The 13420-nt window shown below is 49.2% G+C and overlaps 1 protein-coding gene across 3 annotated transcripts in view; it reads left to right on the top strand.

The window, feature by feature from the left end:
• Positions 1 to 7695: 7695 nt before the first annotated feature.
• Positions 7696 to 13420, top strand: part of RAB11FIP1 (RAB11 family interacting protein 1) — a 35035-nt gene continuing 29310 nt past the window's right edge. For 2 of the 3 annotated variants that reach the window (XM_002698733.6, XM_005226137.5), the window contains exon 1: positions 7696 to 8140. In XM_002698733.6, coding sequence (XP_002698779.1) covers positions 7764 to 8140 — 377 coding nt within the window. In that variant the 5' untranslated portion in view covers positions 7696 to 7763. Of the gene's footprint in view, positions 8141 to 8167; positions 8360 to 13420 lie in introns of those variants that run through there. The other variant, XM_059882357.1, reaches the window with a different exon arrangement.

Below are 13420 nucleotides of genomic sequence, written 5' to 3'. Positions count from 1 at the left end.
AGACAACTGAAAAGAAAAACGGACGAAAGAAATAAACAGGCAGGGCTTCCTTGGTGGCTCAGTGGTAAAGAATCCGCCTGCCAATGCAGGAGACATGGGTTCGATCCCTGATCTGGGAAGATCCCACATGCCACAGAGTAACTAAGCTCGTGTGCCACAACTATTGAGCCTCTGCTCTAGAGCCTGCGAGCCACAACTACTGAGCCCGCATTCCAGAGCCCCTGCCCTGCAACAAGAGAAGCCACTGCCGTGAGAAGCCAGCACACCACATCGAGAGAGTAGCCCCCCTTGCTGCAACTAGAGAAAAGCCCAAGCAGCAACTAAGACCCAGCACAGCCAAAAATCAATAAAATTAAAAAAATTTACACACACACACACACACATATATATATATATAAAGAAATCAACAGGCATATCACAAAAGACCATATCCAAATGGTCAATAAACAAGCTCACAACCCTCTTAGTCATCAGGAAAGTACAAATGAAAACCACTTCACACCCACCAGAATGACAAAGTAGGAAAGACTGATGGTACAAAGGTTGACAAAGAGGCAGGGAAACTGGGTCTCTCAGACATTGTGGCTGGGAGTATACACTGGTATCACTACTTTGGAAAATGATTTGGCAATCTCTCTTAGTGCTAAACATACATCCACCCTGTGACCCAGCAATTTCATTCTTAGGTGTGTGGGTGTGTTTACGCATATGTACCAAAAGACATACAAGAATGTCCAGCAAATTTATTCCTACTAGAGGTGGTGACTCAGTGGTAAAGAATCTACCTGTCCAGGCAGGAGCTGCAGGTTTGATGCCTGGGTTGGGAAGATCCCCTGGAGAAGGAAATGACAGCTTGCTCCAGTACTCTTGCCTGGAGAATCCCAGGGACAGGAGAGCCTGGTGGGCTATAGCCCATGGGGTTGCATAGTGCTGGACATGACTAAACAACAGCAACAAAGCCTGTGTTAGTTTCCAGTGGCTGCACCCTTGGTGGCTTAAAGCACTAGTAATTTATTCTCTGGCTGTCAGTTCTGGAAGCCAGACGTTCAACTGTAGAATGAAAAACTGTGCTATAGTCGCACCGTGGAATACTACAAAACGATAAAGATGAACCCATGACGGCTATATGAACGCCGTTGGCGAATTTCCTAAACATAGTACTGACTGAAAGAAGCCAGGCCCCAAATAAATACCTAATGTATGACTCATTTACGTCATGTTCAGAAAATAACAAGACTGATCTGTGGGACAGAAGTCTGGGTAATGCTTACATTTGGAAGAAGGACACCAACTGACTGGGGGTGAGCCAAGAGGACATTCCACAGGGGCTGACCCTGTTCTGCATCTTGAGCTGGGTGGTGAAATTCACCAGGCTGGACACCTTTTTTGTATGTTTCTCCATATAACATTTACAGTACATTTCCCTCTTCACAGTACATTTCTCTCTTCTTTCCTTGATTATAGCTTGGTTGTAATGTTATAATAAAGTTTATTTTCAAAAATCTGTTCCTAGGACTTACCTGGCAGTTCAGTGGTTAAGAGTTTACTTCCAATGCAGGGGGCCCAGGTTCAATCCCTGGGTGAGGAATTAAGATCCCAGGTGTGGCTAAAATAAAATAAATCTGTTCTTGCCTGGATGGGAGGAGAAGAATGCATTCAGGTATATGTATGGCTGAGTCTCTTCACTGTTCCCCTGAAATTATCACAACATTGTTTGTTAACTGGCTATACCCCAATACAAAATAAAAAGTTAAAAAAAAAAAAAAGAAAACAAGCAAGCAAGCAAAAAAAAAAAAATCTGTTCTTATGTTATATAAGCATCTTTCTTTCATTTCCTGAATATTGTTGTTGAAAGTCGCTTAGTTGTGTCCGACTCTTTGCGACCCCATGGACTAGCCATGGAATTCTCCAGGCCAGAATACTGGAGTGGGTAGCCTTTCCTTTCTCCAGGGGAATCTTTCCAACCCAGGAATTGAACCGGGGTCTCCTGCATTGCAGGCAAATTCTTTACTGACTGAGTTATCAGGGAAGCCCTTCCTGAATATATTAGATTTCAATACATTTGTGTATTAAAATTATGAATGATTATGACAATATTTTCATTCTCATTATGGGTTTAGGTGGTACCCTCTCTCAGGAATGTCTGTTTAAGGGACATGTGTATGTATTTCTGGTCCAAAAGGTTTTGAAGAAAACTTGAAGTGGAGGACCTGATTGTGCCATGGAACAGACTCTTGTAATTTGTTTCCCCAACTGTTCTCTAAGAGTTTAGTGTCACTATGCTTCCTGGCTAAAGGCATTCCCAAACCTGGAGTGTGGATAGTTGGGGTAGGAAGGCTACTCCAGAGTGAATGATTCAGACTTAGGAGTGGTGTTACGCATTTTAGGATGGGTAAGGAATAGGATTTCCCAAAGAGGCTCAGAGCTTCGTAAGAGGTATGACGAAGGCCAGGAAGCAGGCCTTAAGGAAAGAAACTCATTGGAACCTGGTGCTGTACTCAGAGGGAAGCCTGGAAATAAGCTAGAGAGAATTCCCTGGTGATCCAGTAGTTAAGACTCCACGCCTTCACTGCAGGGGGCATGGGTTCAATCCCTGGTTGGGAACCAAGATCCTGCACGCCTTCGTGTGGCCAGAAAAGGCAGGAGGAAAAGCTTTGTGCAGAAAGGGGGAGGGGGAGGGCTGCACATTCCTTGTAGCCTTTCAGCGGTGGGATCTGGGGGCCTTTTCTGACCTGAGTTGGAAAGGCTATACGTTTGCTTTATCGGTGAGGCAAGCTTTGTTAAACCAAGTACCACTGTTGTGGAGACTGGAGGGAAGTGGTACTTTGGCCGTGGTTTCAACCTCCTCCCAGCCCCCTGGGCACAGCAAAAAGAGCCTGAGTGTGGTGCTCACTGACTCCAGGAAGGGTGCTTGCTTCTCTGAAGGAAACTCTGTCCACCGAGTGGGCAGGAGAAGCCAGAGGCTGTTTGGGCTGCGCCCAGTGCATGAGTCATGTGTGTGGATGGCTGTCGCCACACCCCAGAGACTGAGGCGAAGGAGAAAGACACACAGCCCTGCCAGCCCCTGTCTCATCCTCCGTGGGGGGCAAGCACCTTGGCACATCCAGGGTCCCCAGGACGACTCCTGAGGTCATGCTCCTGCTGCTGGGGGATGCCGAGGGGACAGGAGTTGGGGGGTGAGGGTGAGGCCGAAGTTAACAGGGCAGTGATGACTGTGGTTCCCAAGCCCTGCCTCCCACCTGGCCCGGACCTGCACAATGTCTTACAAAGGGAGAGCTTTCCAGCTGAGCGGAAGAGCAGATCCGTGCTGGAGACCCATTGCAAAGCCTGGCGCTGCCCAGGGAGAGGCCCCAGGCCTCTGCTCTGCTCTGCTGCTCTGGGAACACAGGCGGCTGACCCGGCCAGTTCAACCTGCCAGGCACCTTGTCTGCTGAACCGCCTTCCTCTCCCCGTCAGAGCGCCCGGCAGGGCGGGGTGAGAGGGAAGAGCAGCCAACCCTTCTCTGCACCCGGGGCGGGCATGGGAGGTGTTTACAAACACTCGGGGAATCCAGTGAGCTGGCCAGGGGTCAGCAGGCCTGGGGATTGGGGGAGCACAGGCCTGACACTGGCCTTGCTCTTGTCGCTGGGGCCCTCGCCTCCACACCTGGACTCTGGGTCTATAAAGCTGGAGGAAGACAGCCTTTTGGACTCCGGGCGGCCTTGATCGACAAATGTACTCAGCCTGGAGGAGGGGAGTAAGTCACCCAGAGGCGCGTGGAGGGCAGGAAGCCAGCTCCCAAGCACACCCTGGGCTGGACCTCTTGACATCTCTCCTCTGACGGGTTTCCAACTCCAGCCTCCCTTGAGGCCCCCTTCTCTGAGTTAACCCCTGCCCGTGTCCGGCGTCTAGAGAGAAGGATCTGGAGGGGAGTTTTAGGGGGTGGTGAGGCTGCCCTCTTCTCCCCCAGCCTCCTGCTTCTGTTTAACCACAGAGACTATTTCTGTCTGACAGAAACCCAAACACATGAGGTCACCAGGTTTCTCCTCCCCTCCCCCATCTCCCTCTCTCTGTCCTCGACTCTTTTCCCTGAAGGGAAGTGATGCTTCCGAGTCCTACTCAGCCTGTGGGGCTGTCCTGCTGGGTTTCATTCCAAATCTGTCTCCTGTGGGGGCGGCTGTAACCGCCTGAGGGTGGAGGGGCAGGGGAGGCCGGAGATGAAAACCTTGATTCCCAGGGTCAGTTTTGAGTTCAAATCTCTTTGTCCAGCTGCGGTGTAGGGGAGCAGGGGATAGGCAGGGCAACCAGAGGGGAGTGTGGTATGAGTTATTTAATCAGTACAACCAGCTTCCCAGGTAGCTCAGTGGTAAAGAATCCATCTGCCAATGCAGGAAACAGGGGTTCGATCCCTGAGTCGGCAAGAGCTCCCGGAGGAGGAAATGGCAGCCCACTCCAATAGTCTTGCCATGGAAAATCCCATGGACAGAGGAGCCTCGTGGGCTGCAGTCCATGGGGTTGCAGAGTAGACACGTCTCTGTGACTGAGCATGCGCCCACAACTTAGAATCGTCACCATGGATGGATCAGAGGTGGGGTGGAATAGAGCCAGAGGCAGGCAGTCCCCAGGTGAAACTGAAGGCAGGTATCTGGCTGTGACCTGCTCTGCTATTGGCTGCTGGGCTGCTTCTGCTCAAATAACTGCCTTACGGGCTGATCACGCCACTGCTCAAAGTCCCCTGGAGGCCAGCTCACCTGGTCTGGCACTCTGTGCACACTCCTTAGCCTGGTGTCCACGGTCTGCACGATCTGGGCTGGTCTACCAGGGCTGTCTTATCTCCGCCACCCACCCCCAGGGTGCTCCTAAAGTATCCCACAGTCCAGCCCCACTGGGGTACCCTGGCCCCCACACTTTTGCTTTGACTGTCTGTTCTCTCCTGAAAAGCCCTCCTCCACGCTCCCTTCTCTGCCGTCTCCTTTAGGGCCCAGCTCAATGTCACTTCCTTCATAAAAATCCACTGACTATATACATGTTAGCTATTATATCTAGAATGGATAAACAACAAGGTCCTGCTGTGTAGCATGAGGAACTATGTTCAATATTCTATGATAAACCATAACAGAAAGAATATTTAGAAAGAATGTGTGTATAACTGAATTACTTCCCAGTACAATAGAACTTAACACATTGTAAAAAACTATGATTTTTAAAAAATGCACTAGCTTAGAGAAATCACGATCTTCTCAAAATACCCTAAGCATTTTATGGATACGGGACTCCCTTTACAGCATTTCTCAGGGTGTGCCGAGGGACCAGGACTCATTCAAAGGACTATGCGCTCTCAAGTCTGTAGCACCCAGTACGTGTTGGGCGCCAAGTAAGTTCTCAATAAATCTTTAAAAGTAATGAATGGAGCCACGAGGTTGAATGAGGTTAACAGGTTGTCAAACAGGGGAAATGGCACTAAAACAACAGAGTTCTGCTACGTTTTCCTGCCTCTTAGATGGCTGGCACCTCCTTTCCTTTCCCCTTCCGATCACTGTTAAACATTTACAATGTACTAAATAGGCCTTTCCCACACTGTAGCACCTCTCAGGAGGAAACCTGAGGCAAAATGTCTGTCTTCTAATTTCTCTCTCTTTTTTTTTTTTTAATTTTATTTATTTGGCTGCACCAGGTCTTAGTTGCAGCAAGCAGGATCTTTGATCTTTAGTTGTGGCATGCAGGATTTAGTTCCCTGGGGAACTAAACCCAGGCCACCAGCCTTTGCAGCAAGAGCCTTAGCCCCTGGACCACCAGGGAAGTCCTCATCTTTTAATTTCTTACATGGTAAAAAGCAAGCACAACATGGTTGACTGGCATAACTTGCCAACTCTTCAATTCTGTAGCACTTCCTGAATACCTACTGTGTGTCCAGGTTTCTGCTGGAGGAGACAAGTCACCACCTGGTCCTGCCCTGAAGAGGACTGTTGGAAGCCAAAGCTTGGAGAAATCTGAGTGAAGCCTTGCAGTGGATAGGATGTAGGTTGGCCAGAGAGAGAGGTGGGCAGGGCAGCCGCGGGCCAGCCTAGCGATTAAATGGCTGAAGTGGGAAGTTTATCTGGGCTACAGTTTGTTCAAGAGATAGAGGAGAGGGAATCAGGGTGGGGCCCACATAGGAATGCCTTGGAATCTCTGTTAAGTCTCAGGTTAATGCAGTTGATGGAGAGGTAATGTTGCAGAATTCCCAGCAGGCAATGTGCAGTGTGGCTCAAGAGGAAGGGAGCCTACAGACCAGGTGGGAAACTAACAGCAATCCAAGATCCGGGTTCTGAGGATCTGGGAGAAGCAAGGGATGCAGCAGACACACTGGATGAGAGTCAGACACCCTGGGCTGGCGCTCTAGTCAGACACCCTGGCCTTGAACAAATCACTTCTCTGCTCCTCTGGGCCTTTCCTTAACTCTAAAATCTAAAAACCTTCCTCGACCTCTCCAATCTGATGCTCAATAGATACTTGAGCCCCCAGGATATTGGAAATGAAGGGAATCGCCAGTCTAAAGGAAACTGCGAACCAGGAAGTGCCTGATGGAGAGCCCAGAGTTAAAGAGGGAGGAGAGATTGCAGAGGGTCCAGCGAGGAGAAATGGGGAACTCCGAGGGTGGGGGTGGGGGGAGGGCCTCTGCTCCCGAGGAGGTCCGTTTGGCAATCCCATTTCCAGTTCCTCCTTTAGTCCCCTTCCCTGACTTAGCCTCTCAGCCTCACCTTATTTGGTGAGGGTGGGGCAAAGTAGAAAGCTCCCAAGCCACCACAGGTGCCCCCTGCTTGTGCCTTCACCTTTTCTGGCCTTCAAAACATCCTCTTCAATTGCCACCTACCTGGCACCTTCCCCGAACCGACTTTCCTCCGGAGTAACGGCCCCAGCGGCCAAAGTAGGAAGAGCAACGAATTTGGGATCGCCTTCGCAGTCACTCGCATTGTTTTTGTTCTTTAGTCGCTAAGTCGTGTCCGACTCTTTTGCGACCCCTTGGACTGTATGTAGCCCACCAGTCTCCTCTGTCCATAGGATTTCCCAGGCAGGAATACTGAGTGGGTTGCCATTTCCTTCTCCAGGGGATCTTCCCTACCCAGGGATCGAACCTGGTCTCCTGCATTGCACGCGGATACTTTACCACTCATCCTCATAGCTACCATTTATTGAGAACGCACCCTGTGCCAGGTAACATGACATTTTTTTTTTTTACAGCAGTCTCTGAGGTGGTTGCTCTCTCATTTTACATATAAAGAAACTGAGACCTAAAGGTAACTAAGGAATCTGTACAAAGCCTAACACCTGCCAGAGGGCAAGACCAGTCTGGAAATGAGGTCTGACTCCCCTAATCGCTGCTCCGGCCAGATCCGGTTGGGCTGGGCGACCTTTGGCCGTTGGGGACATCTTCCACCATTTAGCATCACCTCTTGGCATCACCGACTGCATGGACATGAGTTGAGCAAGCTCCGGGAGTTGGTGATAGACAGGGAAGCCCGGGCTGCTGCAGTCCATGGGGTCGCAGAATCGGACACGACTGAGAGAGTGAACTGAACAGAACTGACCACCCCTTAGGGTAGAAGTCTCCAAGGCCCGCCCCCTAAGGGGCGGAGTCGGACAGGTCCTGCAGGTGGGGGCGGTGGGCGGGGACTGTCTGGGGGCGGGGCACAGAGGGGCGTGACCGGAAGCCTTAAAGAGGCTGCGGAGACTGGGGCAGGCGGTAGGGGCCGCCCGTCGCGGCGATCACCTCTACTTTTCGTTTGGGTAGTAGAACCGCCACCATGTCCCTGGCAGCCTCGGCGGGCCGGGGCCCCGGGGCCGTGTGGTCCCCGACGCACGTGCAGGTGACGGTACTGCAGGCGCGAGGCTTGAGGGCCAAGGGTCCCGGGGGCACGAGCGACGCGTATGCGGTGATCCAGGTGGGCAAGGAGAAGTACGCCACCTCGGTGTCGGAGCGCAGCCTGGGCGCGCCCGTGTGGCGCGAAGAGGCCACCTTCGAGCTGCCGCCGCTGCTGTCGGCCGAGGCCGCGCCCGCCGCCGCCGCCACCCTGCAGCTCACCGTACTGCACCGCGCGCTGCTCGGCCTCGACAAGTTCCTCGGCCGCGCGGAGGTGGACCTGCGGGGGCTGCACCAGAATCAGGGCCGCCGGAGGACCCAGTGAGTGTGCGGACGGGTGGCGAGCGCGGGGAGACGGGCGGTGCGAGCACGAAGCCTGGCAGGAGCGCCGAGACCCTTGGACAATGTGTCTCTCCAAGGGGACGGCCGGGGCCACGCCTTTGCGGAGGGGGACCCTCCTCAATCCCCCCCTCGCTCGGCCGGTTCTAGTATTCTCGCCTAGCTTCTCCTTGGGCTGTACCGCCCCGGCTCTCCCAGTAGGTGGGTTCCGGTACCTGGGGATTTTTTTTTTTTTTTTAATCTACGGGACGGCGCTCAGCGCCTGGCATTTAGTAATCACTTCATGAATTTTTGATGAATTGAAACTACGTGTGGGCTGATGAATTCCTCTTATTCGCTGAGTAGCTGTGTATATTTGATGTAGGGTTCAGCTTACGTGTAAAGCCTCCTGGGTATTTCATTGTACTGGACATCGAGCTGTGAATGGCTGGGCCGGAGCGCTGGGAAAACCAACTGGAGCAGTTAGATCCACTGACACCAAAGCCCTAGAGGCTCGCTCAGGGGCCGAGCTAGGGGTGGGTGTGGGTGTGGGGTGGGGAAAGGGGAACGCGGGCTGCTCAGCGAGGGCTATCCCCTACCCCCATCTCACCAACGCCTTAGGGGTTGATCGGGAGAATTTGCCCCTCCCTCCTTCCTTTCCTCCTCTAGGAATGCTAGAACAGTTTGGTCTTAACTTTCAGACCAAAATACCCTAACCATGTTTGCTCTCGGCCCCAAATTACTGAGGATTTCCCAGTGATGGCTGGAACCAGGGCCTGCGGTTAGCCAGGCTAAACTGAAAAGTAGGCCCTGTTTCGCTCTGGAGTTTGCAAAGTTCTCTCTGGTCCTACTGAGTCGGGGGTTGGGAGGGGCAGGATGGCTGCCCACCTGTAGCTCCCCTCCCTCCTTAAGATGTTTCTCTTAGGGTAACACACTCCTGCAGGGAAAGCAAAGCAAACTCCTGTGCATTCTGAAGTGTTACCGGTTTGTTTTCTCTCAGTGTTTGGAATGGAACATTTGATTATGCTCATCTGTTATACCCAGAGCTAGCCTCCTTTAGGGCTTCCTCTCTGGTTCAGCAGTAAAGAATTCACCTGCCAATGCAGGAGACGCAGGTTCCATCCCTGGGTGGGGAAGATCCCTAGAGAAGGAAATGGTAACCCACTCCAGTATTCTTGCCCAGAAATCCATGGACAGAGGAGCCTGGTGGGCTACAGTCCGTGGGGTCCCACAAGAGTTGGACATGACTGAGCAGGTACACACACACAGCCTCGCTTAGCTTAATTGGTTACTTTGCTGGACGTTAAATATGCTAGTCATGTTATCACCTAACTCCTGTGGTTTATGAAGCACTCTGATTCACGCTGTATGTTTTAGATATACATGGTATTTTAACTTTCCCTTGGGAAGGAAGCAGGAAGAGCCAGAGGATTTGATGTTACCAGACTCTCTTTTCTGTAGGTTCTTGCAAATGTTATAACTGCTTCCTTTATCCAGCCAAAGATGAACAGGCATTTCTGAGCTCGAATCAGATAAAAAGGGAGAGCCTAGAGGTGAGGATGGATGGGGTATCTTTGTGGCATCAGCTTACAAGCTGTAAGGTGAGCAGCAGCATCTTTGCTGACCAGGGGCTGGAGCAGTCCTAACTTTCTGCTTGATTAAATGACATTTGGGGCCTTGGATGTACTGTCCTTTGCCTTGTCCCGTCCAAGATGTGTGGATATCATGTCTGACTCTACCATCTGTTTCTTCTTATTCCCTTGAAAAGTAGATTGGATCTCCCTGCTAGAGATAGGGATTCCAGATCTCTGGGTCTGGTGCCCACTCTGGCCCTGGCTCACTGTTGGGCTTCAGGATGCTCCGTCTCCAAATACCCAAGTTTCCCCATGTACCGATGGAGCTTGTGGCCAGATTTGGCTGATATTTATAAGATGTTTCCGGGTTCCTGGATTAATGGAGCCCCATGTATTGATTCAAAAGGTCCTGTTACTGGTTTGGGAGGAACAAAAACCTCCTCAAGTTCCCCTATTTCAGGAAAGGTGCAGTCTCTGCACCTTCATTTTTCCCATCCTCTCTGATGTAATTCTAAACCTTGGTAATTACTCCTGTCTCTATTATATAAGCTTGTGACCACTTAGTTACAATATCAGCTTGTAGGAAAACCATGCTTAGTTGATTTTTTAATAACTACAAAGGAAGCCTTCTTCACTCCTCCAGCAGTAGGCAAAATCTCAAGCTTTCCATCTGTCACTTCCTGGGACTTTCCAAGATGCTAGGGGAACTCAGTTAAACCAGGCCTGTCTGATGTCCTGGTACTTCACTTGGGTGCCCAAGATAGCTGTAATTTGCAGCATGAGACATACACTTTTAGGTGGAAGTTTAACAGAAAGAATCTGGTTGGGCTAGGAGGATCATTTGAACTGGTTATTAAGGGTTTGACTCCACCTTAGACATTAAAACCAAAATCAAAAGAAAAGCTCACATCTTGGCCTATAGTTTAATGTGTGTGTGCGTGCATGTATGTTAATCTTTACAGAAAATAGTTGTGGTCCAGAAGTTAAAACTCAAAGTGTTAAGAGATAAATTTGCTGATATTTTCATTTGTTCTCTTAATAAGACCCCACATATCAAACATTTGGAATCAAGAGAATATGCTTTTTGTAATGACTCAGATTTTGCCGACCTTAGATTAGGGTGATGATCAGTTCAGTTCAGTTCAGTCTCTCAGTTGTGTCTGACTCTTTGCGACCCCATGGACTGCAGCACGCCAGGCTTCCCTGACTGTCACCAACTCCCAGAGCTTACTCAAACTCATGTCCACAGAGTCGGTGATGCCATCCAACCATCTCATCCTCTGTCATCCCCTTCTCCTCCTGCCTTCAATCTTTCCCAGCATCAGGGTCTTTCCATTGAGTCAGTTCTTCGCATGAGGTGGCCAAAGTATTGGAGTTTCAGCTTCAGCATCAGTCCTTCCAATGAATATTTAGGACTGATTTCCTTTAGGATGGACTGGTTGGATCTCCTTGCAGTCCAAGGGACTCTCAAGAGTCTTCTCCAACACCACAGTTTAAAAACATCAATTCTTTGGCGCTCAGCTTTTTTATAGTCCAGCTCTCACATCCATACATGACTACTGGAAAAACCATAGCTTTGACTAGACGGATCTTTGTTGACAAAATAATGTCTCTGCTTTTTAATATGCTGTCTAGGTTGGTCATAGCTTTTCTTCCAAGGAGCAAGTGTCTTTTAATTTCATGGCTGCAGTGTGGTGATACATATCTTTAAAACACTAAACAGAGACGGACGTATAGATAGGATCCATTTAATAGGGAAGAGTGTGTGGCCCCTTTAGGTAAGAAGAAATTGAAAGGACCTGATTTTGCACTGATATTAATGCAATTGTCCCTCATATCCAAGGGTGATTGGTTCCAGCTTCCCTCCCCCCTCAATGCCACAATCTGCGGATGCTGAAGCCCCTTATATAAAATGGCTTCATCTTTGTGTATAACCTTTGTACATCCTTGGAGAAGGAAATGGCACCCCATTCCAGTATCCTTGCCTGGAAAATCTCATGGACAGAGGAGTCTGGTGGGCTGCAGTCCATGGGGTCGCAAAGAGTCGGGCACGACTGAGTGACTAACACTTTTTGTACATCCTCCTGTATACTTTAAATCATCTCTAGATTACTTATAATACCTAATATGATATATATGCCACGTTGTTGTTCTGTGGCTCAGTTGTGTCTAACTCTTTACGAACCTATGGACTGCAGCATGCCAGGCTTCTTGTAAGTAGTTGTAAATACCATGGAAATGCTATATAAATAGTTGCCCGTGCATGAATCCAAGTTTTGCTTTTTGGAGTTTTCTGGAGGTTTTTTTTTTTTCTTGAATATTTTTGAGATATTTATATTTTGGTTGAATCTGAGGACCTGTGGATACAGAGGGCAGACTCATCCATACTTCTCTGTGGTCTCAGCTGAGCTTTGGTTAAATGGAAGTCAGTTAAGTCCCGTGATCATGAAACAGACGTGAATCTGAGAGGCAGAGTAAGGGGACCAACATGCGGGCTTCTCTGCTGTCTAGTCTTGAGTAGCTAGGGGTCCTAGATTGGACAAAAAAAACCAAACTCAAAACCAAGCATCTTTTAAGAATACCAACAGCAATAAAAATGGGGGCAGTAATTGCTTAAAGACAGATTAAAATAAATATTCAGGCTGGTGACTGGAAGGCCATTGTGTAACCAGATAGGATGAAATTTGATACAATAGCCTTTCAGATATGGAGAGAGAGTGAATGATGGAGGGTCATTTTCTCATCTTTCTTGAAGATTCAAGAGAGCATTTGGCTGCATAGAAAGGATTTGGATGCTGGTAAAGGTTAGACATTTTGAAGAACTGTAAGTGTAGTAAGATGGTGTAATATGTTGCCAAAGGAAATTCAGGTGATTAAGAAGAAGGGTGAGACCATTGTTTTTCTGGGAGAGTGGGAGGCAGAGAAGTCACAGATGAGCACAGAGATCTCAACTTCACAAATCTGAGCCGTCGGCATTTGCGCTTGTAGAACACCTCTGGGTTTCCTAAGCACTTCTCGGCTTTTTGTAACGGACTGGAAAATTTGAGCAATGCTGTTACTGGTTAAGTATTTGTGTTTTTTTGAGATTCCTCTTAAAGATGACATTGAGGCTTTACTGGAAACCCTCCCATCTCCAAACTGGCAGAGGCCCCCTCCACCCAGTATAGGAAACTGATGGCTCAGTGTCCAGGATTGGTGATCTATGGGCTCTGGAAGAAGTAACCCCAGCCTGTTCACAGTCGGGGAATGGAGTGATTCAGAGGGGAGGGTGCATCAAAGTCACGGTTCCTGTGATGTGAAAGGTGTGCTTTATGTGATATGATTTGATGGTGATTTCATTTACAAGGCATTCAGTTAGCAATGCAGAAAGTTCTCACTGCCTTTCCCCCCGCTTGTTTTTAAAGTTCATCCATACTTTTAGTAATTATTTTTTAACACCTAGTATTTTTGAGGCACTGGGTAGACAGCATAAACAATGATCCCTGCTTTCAGGAAGCCCAGAGCCTTGTGGGGAGATAGACAGTAAACACCATGAATATTCATTGGAAGGACTGATGCTGAAGCTGAAGCTTTAATACTTTGGCCACCTGATGCGACAAGCTGACTCATTGGAAAAGACCCTGATGCAGGGAAAGATTGAGAGCAAGAAGGTAGGGGGTGACAGAGGATGAGATGGTTGGATGGCGTCACCGATTCAATGGACATGAAT

Source organism: Bos taurus, chromosome 27 (assembly GCF_002263795.3).
Source record: "Bos taurus isolate L1 Dominette 01449 registration number 42190680 breed Hereford chromosome 27, ARS-UCD2.0, whole genome shotgun sequence".
In the NCBI taxonomy this organism is placed as follows: domain Eukaryota; kingdom Metazoa; phylum Chordata; class Mammalia; order Artiodactyla; family Bovidae; genus Bos; species Bos taurus.
This window is presented reverse-complemented; position numbering and strand designations above follow the sequence as displayed.